Source organism: Nylanderia fulva, unplaced genomic scaffold, assembly GCF_048542155.1.
Source record: "Nylanderia fulva isolate GAGA-0341 unplaced genomic scaffold, ASM4854215v1 Scaffold2, whole genome shotgun sequence".
Classification (NCBI taxonomy): Eukaryota; Metazoa; Arthropoda; class Insecta; order Hymenoptera; family Formicidae; genus Nylanderia; species Nylanderia fulva.
Genome location: NW_028190263.1, coordinates 3,207,938 through 3,221,091, shown reverse-complemented (window position 1 = coordinate 3,221,091; position 13,154 = coordinate 3,207,938). Strand labels below are relative to the sequence as shown.

General features: G+C 36.9%; 1 protein-coding gene across 1 annotated transcript in view; it reads left to right on the top strand.

Annotated features, from left to right (window-relative positions):
• LOC114945271 (multiple PDZ domain protein) overlaps nt 1-13,154 on the top strand; it is a 101,182-nt gene that overhangs the window by 42,475 nt on the left and 45,553 nt on the right. Inside the window, 4 exon segments of the mRNA XM_029321401.2 lie at nt 2,588-2,730; nt 4,201-4,544; nt 11,391-11,525; nt 12,035-12,193. Of these exon segments, the coding sequence (XP_029177234.2) occupies nt 2,588-2,730; nt 4,201-4,544; nt 11,391-11,525; nt 12,035-12,193 (781 nt within the window).

Below are 13,154 nucleotides of genomic sequence, written 5' to 3'. Positions count from 1 at the left end.
TTTTATCAGTATAACGTGCTGCGCGTTTTTTCGGAGCAACTTCTTCCGAATTAGATTTTTTCGTAGATACACGAGAGTATAATATTTCTGTCGTCGCGTTTCGCGCAATTCCGCAAGGTGTATCATCCAATTACGGATGTGTTTTTGCTGATACCGGATCTCGTCGGTTACGCTTCTACGAACCGCAGAAAATCGAGACGTAGATTACCGTGAAACCGAGCGGAGTCTGTATCATTAGCGACGGCGCAGGCATCGAAATTCGCTTTGACGGAAATTGGGTAACGCGACCACTATCGTGCCATTAAATGCCAGAACCGGTATGTGTAGCTTTGCGTGCTATGCCAAATGTCACGGCGAACTACACTACTCGATAAAGGACAGCACGTGGAAGCAATAGCGAAGATAATGATGTTTCTCCCCGATAAGCGTTATCACGATGAAAGAAAACTTCTCAACCCTGTAGTTTCATCGATCTTTGCAACTTCCTCTTTATGTACAACTTATGTATCTCTTCCGGTTGTTTTGCAGATATCTTTTGTATCTGTTACGCGAACTGAGATGATTACACAAGCTATATTCATTATAAATAATTTATTGTAATTAAAAATATCGCATATATATTTGACAGATATAAAAGTATCAACAAAACAATTTCTTTTGTAAATATTTGAGAAATTTCATTTTTATCGCGTCGCAATGCGAGACTGGAAAATAGAACATTTGCCATTTTCGTGCGAGATGCGCATAGAGTATTCCTCGAAGAATGTGTGAATTTCAACTTTATGAGGCAACCAAAGGGATAGAATTTCCACTTGCATTCCTAAAATTAAATTGGACAAGATCCTGTTATTTTCTATATCCGAGCGTTACCTTCCATTCGAGCACAGCGTTTCTTATTTCGGCTTCCGGCATCTATATGACACAGAGAGAGAGAGAGAGATAGAAAAGAGGAAGCGTTCCGGGAGTTTGCGCTTTAAATAGCAGTCTCAAGCCGATCTAATTACTTGCGAGACTCACGAGACGGTGCACTCTCTCTGCGCGTATAGTTTCTTCGTGTCGTACACAAGATTCTCCCGCCGAGAAATTTAATTAGTCAGATATCGGGGCGACTTGCCGCTTGTCAAAACTCCCTTATCGGACTGTCTCTTCGTGATTCCGCCTTTCGCCTGTCGTCGTCGTCGTCGTCGTATTGTCGTTCGGATTTCTCGACAGATTGCGGACACCCGTACAACTGCTCTCTCGGCTTGTTCCACTTCAGCCAAAACCAGCATCGATATGCCGCCATGCTATCTTTTGACGACAATGGAGAACATGGACCGGACGGGATTCTCGCATAATTACGACAATCTATCGTCCATTTCGAAAATATGTAGACTCTATTCGTCTATTTCTATAATCTTAATTTTTTTTTAATTCGCTTTTATAGAGATGGCTCGATTAAATCCGCAATTACGGATTCTTATCTACCATTTGCACTCATTCGAATCTCATATCTGTTTAAACGGAATTTGCATACATTTATTTTTGGTAATTCTAGCGATTTTGGTTTAATATAAATTGCGAATAACGTTTGAAACAAAAATAAAATAAATTGCACGGCGGATTGAGTTATCGTTTAAAATTATATTCGTTTACGTCGTAAAATTTTTTCGCACACTGTGTGACGCGCTGGCGATTTCACTAAAAATTTAATCACCGCGATTGGAAAAACAAGAGCGGGTTTTACGATAGGTATTATATCATACTAGCGTGTGACGTTGAATTATATTTATATCATAACATGTGCAACGTCTTATTCTGAACGTGACAACAAAATCTCGCGTGCGATGCAATATGTACGCGATTTTATTATATTGCGCAAGTATGATAATCCGCGCGTTGTGCGCATAAATGCACGTTGGATATAACAGGATAAAATTTCAAGTATCGGTTGTAATTTCTCGTCGATCCCCCGCGGTCTCGGAGATTTTTTTCCCTCGATATCAGCTGTATAAAACGAGATTACAAGTTTAACGGACGTCGTTAAAGAATCCTAAAGTGAACGTAAAGTAATTACACGCGGATGCAGCGCGATAGCAACCGGAGGAGGTGAAAGGGATCACGATTATCAAAGTTTTGTAATGACCCTTTCCTGGCGCGAATAAAAATTGCAACGATTTGATAACGCGCGATCGATGATCCCCTCTTCCTCGCAAGAGCAATCTAATTAAAATCATCCCACCACGTGTATTTGCGTAAGCGTGTATTCGTATCATTATTAGATAATAAGTTGATTATCGATCGCTTTTCGATTATTTAGCGACCCAATTCGAAATGCGTAAAGCGAAGTTGCGCGCGCGCTCGCGCGACTGGCCGGAAATGTCAATGACAGACAATACAGTTGATTGCCGCCGTATGCCATTTTGCGTCTATCATGAATGCAAAATCTATTCACTCGATCAGCGCCAATCTCTATTTTATTTACCTTGAGATCTACACCACATTTTCACAATGATCGAAAATACGCTTTCATGAAATTGCGCTTTTCTCCCGCCTCATCCCAGTTACGAACGATATTGTGTATCGAGTCAAGACATTTTTGTTTCAGCGACGGTCGATTGGTAGAAGGGGATCAAATATTGGCGATCGATGGGCAGCCTTTAGACTCGAACATCTCTCATGAGCAGGCGATCTCGATTCTTCAGAAGGCCCGTGGTCTGGTTGAGCTAGTCGTAGCAAGAAGCACCCAAGGTAATTGCCACAATCTTGCCAATCCGCTTATGTCGAAAATTGAAATCCTCCTCGTAGTTTTTGCCAAGATGTTCGATTTGCGAAAGAAGATCATGTCGTCTCGGACAATAACGCAATTGTCGTCTCACGCAAATGCGAATATAATGCGTATCAATATTTGCCGCAGAATTTTTTTCATTTAGATATATTTTTTCTTTGCAATTTTGCGATCCTTTATCAAAATAGCGAACAATATCGGGCGTGTAAAGAGAAGATATTATCTAAAATCATTATGATTAGTTTTTCAACGATGCTACGGTATTCGTGTCAGCATAAATTTTGATCCCCGTTGAATTTCTCACGTCGCGGAGAGTTAAATTAGTTTCGCCAACTTTTTTTTTAGCTCGGTCATTGCATATGGAACAGAGCAAACTTGTGCTAGATTGCCCATGCGTGTACGCGATGCGAATAACGCAACCGCTTTGCGAGAATGTCGCTTTACCGCAATGTGAACTTTTATTATTTTATACCGCGGAATTTTGTAATGTGTTAACAATTTCGTAAAGTTGAGTCGAAATTTAAACACAGCGGCAAGCGGGTCAGTCTTGCATATCTTTCATTTATTTTGGAGAAACAAGATCGTTAATTATTGAAAAGGTCAAATTATAGGAAGAACTTTGTGATTGATCAATAGATGTTTGAGAATTCTTTGCAAATGAATAAATTGTACAGTTTGACACTTTAGAAAAATTAAATACAATATTAATGATATTAATAAAAAATTGTAAACGCAGCTTTAAGTATAATTATTTTAAGTATAACATAATATTTTATGAAGAGATGCTCGAGAAAAATATTGCAACTCTAATTTATTTAATTTTATATTTAATATTTTAAAATTAATTAATGAATTTCACATTATTTTTTAATATTTTATTTCTATTGTAAAATCGATGACACGAAAGAATATAATGATACGAGCAATTTTTCTGAGAAGTTACAATTTCGCGATTACAATTGTTTTCAGTGATACTATACGATATATGGTACGTCATGCTTGAAGGGGTTAAATAATGGGCGGAACTGTACGTTGTTGACAGATGTTGGAAGCTCTTTGCAAACAAATAAATTACCTCACGGGATCTAGTTTGACACTGATAGAAACCATATATCGACGGTATCAATGATCAATATTGCAGCATTGCAAGTGTATTTCTCAACATTTATTTTCAATCAAATTAATTTAAAATTGTTTATACATATAGTAGATACGTTGAACAAAAATCTCGAAAAAGATACTCTGCGAATTTATATCTAATCCTTTTGTTCCTATTGTTTGTAAAATTGATACAAAAGAAAATTCTACCGTAGAAGCAATTTTTCCCGAAAGGTTACAGTATCTAATCCCGGTATTTGATTGCCGTATTGGTATGACATATGGCACGTCACGCTCGAAGGAGTTAAATAATGGGCGGAACTTGTTGTTGATAGACGTTGGGAGCTCTTTGCCAACGGATGAATTGTCCGGTGGTTCGAGTTCGACAGCGGCCGCAGGAGCAGCGTCGTCCATCGTCGGCGGCGGCGGCGGTGCCGCTGCTGGGAACAACCAGACAAGCTCCGACAAGGATCAATCGGTGTCAGTGTCGTCCACCGTCGTTACACCGGGACCGACCCCGAAGTCAAGCCAACCGGCCAGCACCACTTCGGCGGCGACCCCGACGCCCACGCATACACCAACACCTACGCCTACCTCGACACCGGTACCCGGAGGCCTCGTTATCGAAAGGAGTCCATCCGCCGTCAGCGACACCTCCAAGAGTGGCTCTGACATGGTGGTGAGTTTTGACCGCTTTTTTCTTCTCTTTCTCTGAGGCCCACTTTCTGACCTATTTATTTGGCCCGAAATTTTTATTGGAATATCGATTAGATTAATAACGCTGTGTATTATACAATATTTTCAATCGAAGAATCTGACCTTTTAAAATGATTTGTAATAGATTAGAGGGTTATTGGTATTTTTAAATAATTAAATTATAATTTCTAGTTCTATTTACTAGCAAAATAAATGTATACAGGAAACTCAATTTTATCTTATACTGCCTTCATAAATAAAGACTAACTGTCCTGACTGCACTTAAAAGGTCGGAAAGTGGGCCGTTTACCTTATCTGTTCTTTCTTGATTTATCTAGCCTTATGGTCTTTTATTTATTTTTTTATTTTTTTTTTTAGAAAGCTTTGTGTTTTTTATAACATTGCTGCATATTTACGTCTATTTTTCAATGCTGCGAGAATATCAGTCCTAAATTGTAACTTTAATATCTGTTTGATTGAAGAAAAATCTAATCGTGGATTTTTTTGCGAATTATAAAAAGCAATTTCAATTAAGTATAGGTAATAGTAATTAAGTCTAGATAATAGTAATTTAAAATCTTATCTACCAAAACTCTATATCTTTTTCTTATTTATAATCAACTCATTGTCCCAAATGTACACAGAAATGATTAGATTATAGATATACTGATATTCCTCCTCACAGTCATACATTTTTATCTCCGATTTAAAAATTCAAATTTTTTCTCTCTCTCTCTCTCTGTTTCTTTCTCTTTTGTTCTTTCTCGTTTGCTAAAACGAGAGATCCCGAGATCTTTCCTCTTAACAGAGACTATTGTGCTGAATACTTTTGCTGTGTTCCTTTTCCTGTAAAAGGATGTTCCTCATTGCCTCTTAATAAGCACGCTCCTCTCTCGACAGCCTTATTTTATAGCTGTAGCTCATAGCTCGGGCTTTTCAAGCACGAGATTGTCTTATATGGCAAATTCTTTGCAGAGTCTCCCTCGGACTCGAGAGGGACAGAAAGAAATATTTACGCTGGAGTCGGTCGAGTAGCGACATGCCGATAAAATCCCGATCGATAGCCCTGGCATAATTGGCCTCATTTAGGAACCCTTCCACGCGACACACCTTTTTTTATTCCCCATCTATCTTCTGTCGCGATAATAGGAACAGTGGCGCGGTTATGACGGAAATAGAATTATTGGTACAGCTTTGCCGGTGTCTCGAGGCAATACATTTCTCGCCAATAATATTTATCTTATATCTAATATTGGACATCTCTCTCTCTCTCGTGTGTAGTAGAGACGTCGAGTAGTATTTCTCTATGAAATAATATTATATCTTTTAAATTGTATTTTTAAGAGAATATATATTCAGGATTTTTTATTCTCGCACAATTCCTTGTCTACCCGATCGTACTTTTAAAATTTTAATCAAGCAGTTGATGAATATGCAATAAGATCCCTTTAACTCTTTTTTTTACCGTCCCATTTAATAATTTATATTTACGAACATATTATTATTACTCTCATCTCGAGTAAGCAAACAATGGTTTCAACGTCAGATATATTACATGTGGATATTAATATATAGATATATTATCATATTCATACGGTAAAATAATACACATGTATCAACATGTTATATGAGCGCGCTTATTGAATGTGCCTCGAAAAACAATTCTAAACAGTTAATTGCCGTAGTTTATTCCAAGCTATTGATTTTATCGGAGGGAGAGGCTTTTCGATCAGAGCCCGTTGAACGAAACGTAGCGATTCCTCCCGATTTCTCGGCATTCGATATATCTATAGATCGAGTGGTTTTTTTCAATCGTAGATAAATTAGGCGCCCGTTCGCTTTTTCTCCCTCCGGTTTCCCTTTTTTCACCCTCTGTCTTCGAACGCGATAGCAGCAGCGGCGAGTGGCTGCGACGGAAATAGAATTATCGGTAAAGAGTTTCGCTGACGCCCTCCGGGCAATACCGGTTCTCTGCAGGCAAGGTTTGCGTGATCTTTAAAATTTATCGTCCATTATCGGCGAGAGACTGTGGAATCGTTTATCCTCACGGCGATGCCATTTCGATGGAACATTTAATCGTAACAAATTGACACTTTCCTCTTCCGAATTAAATCTACGACTTTTCGCCCTCTGTGTGTGTGTGTGTGTATATGTGTGCGTGTGTGTGTGTGTGTGTCTGGCTTTCGATGTTTTCGTCGCAATTAATTTTGTCCGACCGAAAATGGAACGATATACAGATACAGATTAACGCCACCGTTGCTCAAAGTTTACACAAAAGTCTATTATTATCTATAGAAAAAAGAAAAAAGAACAATCTATGTATCATCGGCGATATCGGTTAATGGCGAGACCGATCATAAATAACGCGAATTTAAACGGAATTGAGTACGAAGCAAAGTTTCAGGCATTTAAATCAAACGTGACTTGAAATATTAACTCTTTTATTCCACCTTTAAGCGGCTCCGTGAAAAAAAATCGGGATATAATACAGATTATACAGAAATGAAATTTACGTATTGATAATTTTTCATATTTATCTACATTTATGAAAAATATTAAGACCTTTAAATTTATATTTGTCAAATGCATTATTTATCGAGAATATACAGGGTGTTTTTTAAATATCAAAAATTCAAGGAGAAATTTCTTGGGTCATTTTATGAAAATTTATACCTCTGATGAGTTTTTAAAAATCGCTTCGTTTCGAAGATACAGGACGATAAAAATTTACAAGAAATACAATATTTTGATTACATAAATATTACATATAAAGCTTATTAATCTATATACATACTGTTCACAAGAACTGTTGAAAATTATTACCATCAGCTAGGATACATGAATCCAATCTTATATCATATATCATATCGCTCTGTATTTTCGAAACGAAGCAATTTTCGAGAAATCAGAGATATTTTTCATAAAATGAATCATCCCTTGAAATTTTGATATATGTTTAAGAATCATTCTATATATAGTATAAAAAAGATTTTTTACCCTAGCAAATTCTCAAGATATTTAATCGTACACATATATTTGTCTTTCTATTGTCATTAAGCAAATGTCATGTCTATCTATTCTATTATCGGTGAAGATCGACGACTTTTTCGGAGATAATAAGATTATGGACGAGAACTTCCGGTGCTGTCAATAAAAGTCGATCAATGGTAAAACTTTATTCTGCCAATTAGACATATTACTATCCACTCTGTTTGCATTATTTAATGAAATCCATTTTTCAGATTATCTATTTTCTTGGTAACAATTTTGATTTGTAATTTGCTGAATGTTTCAAATCAATCGTTTCAAAAAAGTAAAATGTCTCTTGTCTCGTACATTATTGATGGAAGTTCCTCCGAAATTCCTCGATATGACATTTCATCAAATTTAAAGAAATAAAATAGTCTGTCGATTGACTAATTTTGTATTTTTGCGAGAAAATATTCTTATTACTATCTACTAAAATTATCTGAAAAAAATATAACTAGTTTGCTAAAATTACATATAATATAATCAAAATTAATTATATTATTCATATCCTATACGAAGTATAAAAATCGCTGGAAGAACATCGCATTATTTCTCTCGCTTTTAAAGCTAAGAATAGAAGAATGGCATAGAGCGAACTTAAAATATATATTCGGCATTAACGGATTGATTATCGGTTTCTTCTTCCGCTTTTATATGACGAGAGAAGAAGAAGTAATCTCGACATCGCCTCGCGCGTCAGAAAGCGCGATGCGGAGCTCTTCAACTACTTATTCCAAAACTAATTTTGAGCCGTGTGAGAAACGATTATCGGATATATGTACGAAGTTCAGACGAGGAGCATATCCCGTTCATCTTTAATGATGCCGACGTGACCGGAGAGTCCGAGAAGCCCGTCGCCGCGCATCTCTTTCACCATGAATTTCCTGGTTCGCTAAGTCCGCGCGTGTACAGCTGTGTGTTTAATCTTTCATTAATGTAAGTGCGCATACAAAGCCGCGGGGGCGCACGCGCGCGTTTGTACGACACCCGCAATGTAAATCACCCTCGGCCTTGTCTGTGTCCGTCTGTCTCTCTTCCTTTCTCGTTCTCTATCTCGATCTCTCCTCAGGAGTGTCGTGCTTAGATGATTCTAAAATTAGCTAGATAAAGCTGAGGTGAAACTATGTAAATTCATCTTGGATAAGATTGAGATGAGTTTGTTTTTAATTTATCTAGATAAAAGATAAAATTATATGGCGACTCATCTAGATAATAATTTTTAGACTGCTTATATAAACACAGTTATAAAAAAAAATGTAAATTATAAAAAGGATATAAAAATATATGCATTCATATATTTTTATTTATAAATGTCGTGCTTAGATGATTTTAAAATTAGCTAGCTAAAGCTGAGGCGAAACTATGTAAATTCATCTTGGATAAGATTGAGATGAGTTTGTTTTTAATTTATCTAGATAAAAGATAAAATTATATGGCGACTCATCTAGATAATAATTTTTAGACTGCTTATATAAACACAGTTATAAAGAAAATGTAAATTATAAAAAGGATATAAAAATATATGCATTCATATATTTTTATTTATAAATGTCGTGCTTAGATGATTTTAAAATTAGCTAGCTAAAGCTGAGGCGAAACTATGTAAATTCACCTTGGATAAGATTGAGATGAGTTTGTTTTTAATTTATCTAGAATAAAAGATAAAATTATATGGCGACTCATCTAGATAATAATTTTTAGACTGCTTATATAAACACAGTTATAAAGAAAATGTAAATTATAAAAAGGATATAAAAATATATGCATTCATATATTTTTATTTATAAATTTTTATCGCTTACTGCTTAAGTTCTACTATTTAAATATTTTTATGTGCTATGATTCTAAACCAAAATTATCTGCAAATTGTTCTAGATAATTTAATAAAGGTAATACTTTTTTCATCTAACATGCAGATAGAGACAATACATATTTTTATTATCTATATAAAGATAAGATAAAAGTTTCATCTAGATGATCATCTACATAATTTTATTTAGATAACAGCAAACACTAGCATTCAGGTTTCGATCTACGAGAGAGAATGAGAGAGAGATACAGAGGACATGGATTTTCGACAAATCCCGTGATGTCTGTACGTTCTATATGTTCCTTGTTTGCACGGACCAATTACCGGATCATAAAAAATTTATCGGACCAACGTTGTAACGAGCCAATAACTCCGCGCCCCCTCTAATCCGAGGAATAAAATGCGACCGAATGCGACCGTCGGGAAAAACGCTTTAATTAAATCCGACCGATTGTCTAGTGTGTCGGTGTGTGTGCGGCTCGTAATAAATTGGAGCTTTCGATGCTTCCTGCCAGCTTTTGAAACTTCACCCTTCCGGTAACGAATAACAGTCTTCTCTCGTTCGCTACTTGCGACTCTCCTCGCATATTTTCAAACATTCGGTGTATTGAAAGGATTATTCCGCGCAATAAGTGCGCTCTCTAATATCGCTTGGAAAAGCAGAGATCCTGGTGCACAATTAAATCTCATTACTTTTTCGACAATACCGCAATATCGATGATACCCGGAGAGAGGTGAACGATGAAAAATTAATTGAAAATCTTGGCTACGATTTATCCGTTTCTCCTCTTCCCCGGAAGATATGAGCTATTGTGCCCTCTGTAAGAGCTCTATCGGAAATTGGAACATCAATATTAAATAGCTCGTTAATTGTGGCCGTGAACGATAACGAAGCAAACTCTGGAGGACTGATCAAATTTAATGACCTAATATATATTGCCAGCAGAGATTAGTGCGACGCATCTGCTTGTTATTGTATTCATTTTAAACGAAAATTATAAACCACTGATTACAAATTAAGGTATACATCACATGTATACGATTTAAACATTTTTATATAGGTTTTTATATGAGAAACAACTACATTAGGTATATATTTGATATTGAAATACTTTTGTAATTATATAACAACTTTGCAAATTGCAATTGACAATTTTAGAAGCCAAGAAATAATCGAAAATAAATAATAATAGGAAATAATTAGGAAAGTTTTATATAAGGGTATATTTTAATAAGAGAGAGAGAGAGAGTAGTTTAAATTAAGTCGGCCTTTAGATGAAATATGTTAGCATGACAAAACCAAATTTCTCATTGTTAGCGAAAAGTCTCAAATAATCTTGTTCGTTTCGTTAAGTTCGTTAAAATATGTCACGGTAGGGTAGCTGCTGTGCGCCATCATTACCCTTATTTTCCATCCTACTTTATCCTCATTAGCCTTTTCTCTTTCTCTTTTTGTGGTATAAGTTACGGTTGTTAAAATTATGGATGCGTACGAAGTACGAAATATATTCGCGAAAAATACATCCGCAGAGGGATTCTTTTGAAGTTTTGACAAATGAATGATATTACGGAGTACATTTGTGCTCCGCATTTCGTTATCAAAGATAATCTTTTATTAAAAATAATAATCCCTCTCGCTGTAAAAAAATGTTAAGCCTTAAAAAGTGTTAGCATTATATATATATATAGGTATGCATACATCAGAGGGGTAAGCTGGTTTTTTTTTTAAATAATTATACCACTGACGATCGATCTAAAATTAAAATTAAAAGGAAGAGAGGATTGCTTTTGCTCTTTCGTATTTCCTTTGATTAATAGACGTTCGCTGATTACGATAAAAACTCCATGAAAACGTAAGATCTCCGACAGTTTAGTTTCCATTACATTGGCCAATCGTTTGAGAATAAAGTATACGGGGATTATATTATTAAAGCTTTTCTTCGCGATAGACCGGTTCTCAGACGTCTTTGTGATCTTTTTCCTTCGCAGTTGAATACGGAATGGGCTCAAGTTGAAGTGATAAACCTCATCAACGATGGCAGCGGTCTTGGATTCGGCATCATCGGCGGACGTAGCACCGGCGTCGTCGTCAAAACCATTCTTCCAGGAGGCGTTGCCGATCGCGTAAGCAAACAAGAGAAAAATTTACATTCCATTGCACGTTGAAATTGTCGAGTCTCCTCTTTCTTCCGCGACACGTGATAAAACAATTTTTTCGCGCTTCTAAGATTATATCAGTATTAATTAGAATATATTACGGTCCTGGCATAATTCCTATCATGGACTTGGCTCTTAACAAAGTAAATTCCTTCATTAATCACCGGCTTAACTTTTGATAAGTTGCTCACTTAATCATCCTGGGCGGCGTCGCGTGCATCTTGCGCCCTTCCCACGCTTTTCTTTTCGTACTAGATCTCTCGCGCTAAATTTATTCGAGTCCACACGGTGGCAAGGCGAATATAAATCTATGGATCTAATATTTACGTAAGACGAGCGGCGCGCGTACGTGTGTCCAGAAACGAGAGGAAAACGAAAGATCCGGCGGAAGACCAGCCAGTGTTTGCCCACCGCGGAAATTAAATCGCTTCTTCTTGCATCGCGGGCAATGTGTGTGTGTGTGTGTTTGTTCGCAGGATAATCGGCTCCAGAGCGGCGACCACATATTGCAGATCGGCGATGTCAATCTCCGTGGGATGGGAAGCGAGCAAGTTGCCGCGGTTTTACGGCAATCGGGCACCCACGTGCGGCTTGTTGTCGCGCGACCTGTGGAGCCGACCTCTCCGGATTACCAGGTACTTTTACTTACGCAATCTCGTGTTCGGGATCATGGCTAATTGTCGGTGATGTCGCTGGGTCTTTTATTCGCCTCCCCGAGCGACCGCGGTAGATTGTAGGTAGCTTCAATTATCAGTCGACTACATTATCATTAACCAGTTCTCTTGCTTGCTTTTTTTTTTTAGCCACAACACAAAAACTTGAAGATAATCAGATAAAGTGTAAAACGTGAGATACTAGGATTAAAATGAAAAACACAATTTTTTTAAAGCTCCCTGTCACATTTCTCAAATTTAGTTTGTATTTTTGTAATAAAAATTTTGACTTGGTTCGAAAAAAAAAAAAAAAAAAAAAATTAAAAAGTGATACAAACGGAGTTGACATTTAATTTACTATGTCTACTTTATTTATTTGTAATTGTGATGCGCAAAGTGGAACGAATAACTTTGCTGATAAAATTTGCAATGTAAGACACTTAAGTGGCATTGTTTCTTCAAGAATTGTGTCAGTTTGCGCAAACTGCAGCGCGAAACACTTCCGCAACGCCACGTATTTAAAGTAGCCGAGGTGCGTAACGCAAACCATTAAATTCCGATACGGGTGTTCAAGATGTCCGTCGTGTTCGGAGATTGATGGTGTACGGCGTGGTTCGCGTACGTCATTGTCAGGACTCCCCGTTATATGCGTGCTATCGCGAGTTAGAGGATCTGATCGGAGTTCACGCACGAAATTGTGTTAAATTGCAAGCCATCACGACGATATATTGCTGATTCGGCGATGGCCGAAATGCGATCGATATCGCGGAATTCGCAACGAGAATCTCGCACGTTTTGCGGAGAAGCTGCCGGAGAAGTGAGAGAAAGTCGGAGAAATTTTTCAATCTCTAAATTTGTAATTTACACATCTACTGCGATACTTTAAGCAGCAGATGATCCTACTTTTAAAACTATTTATTTATATAATATTATATGTTTTAAT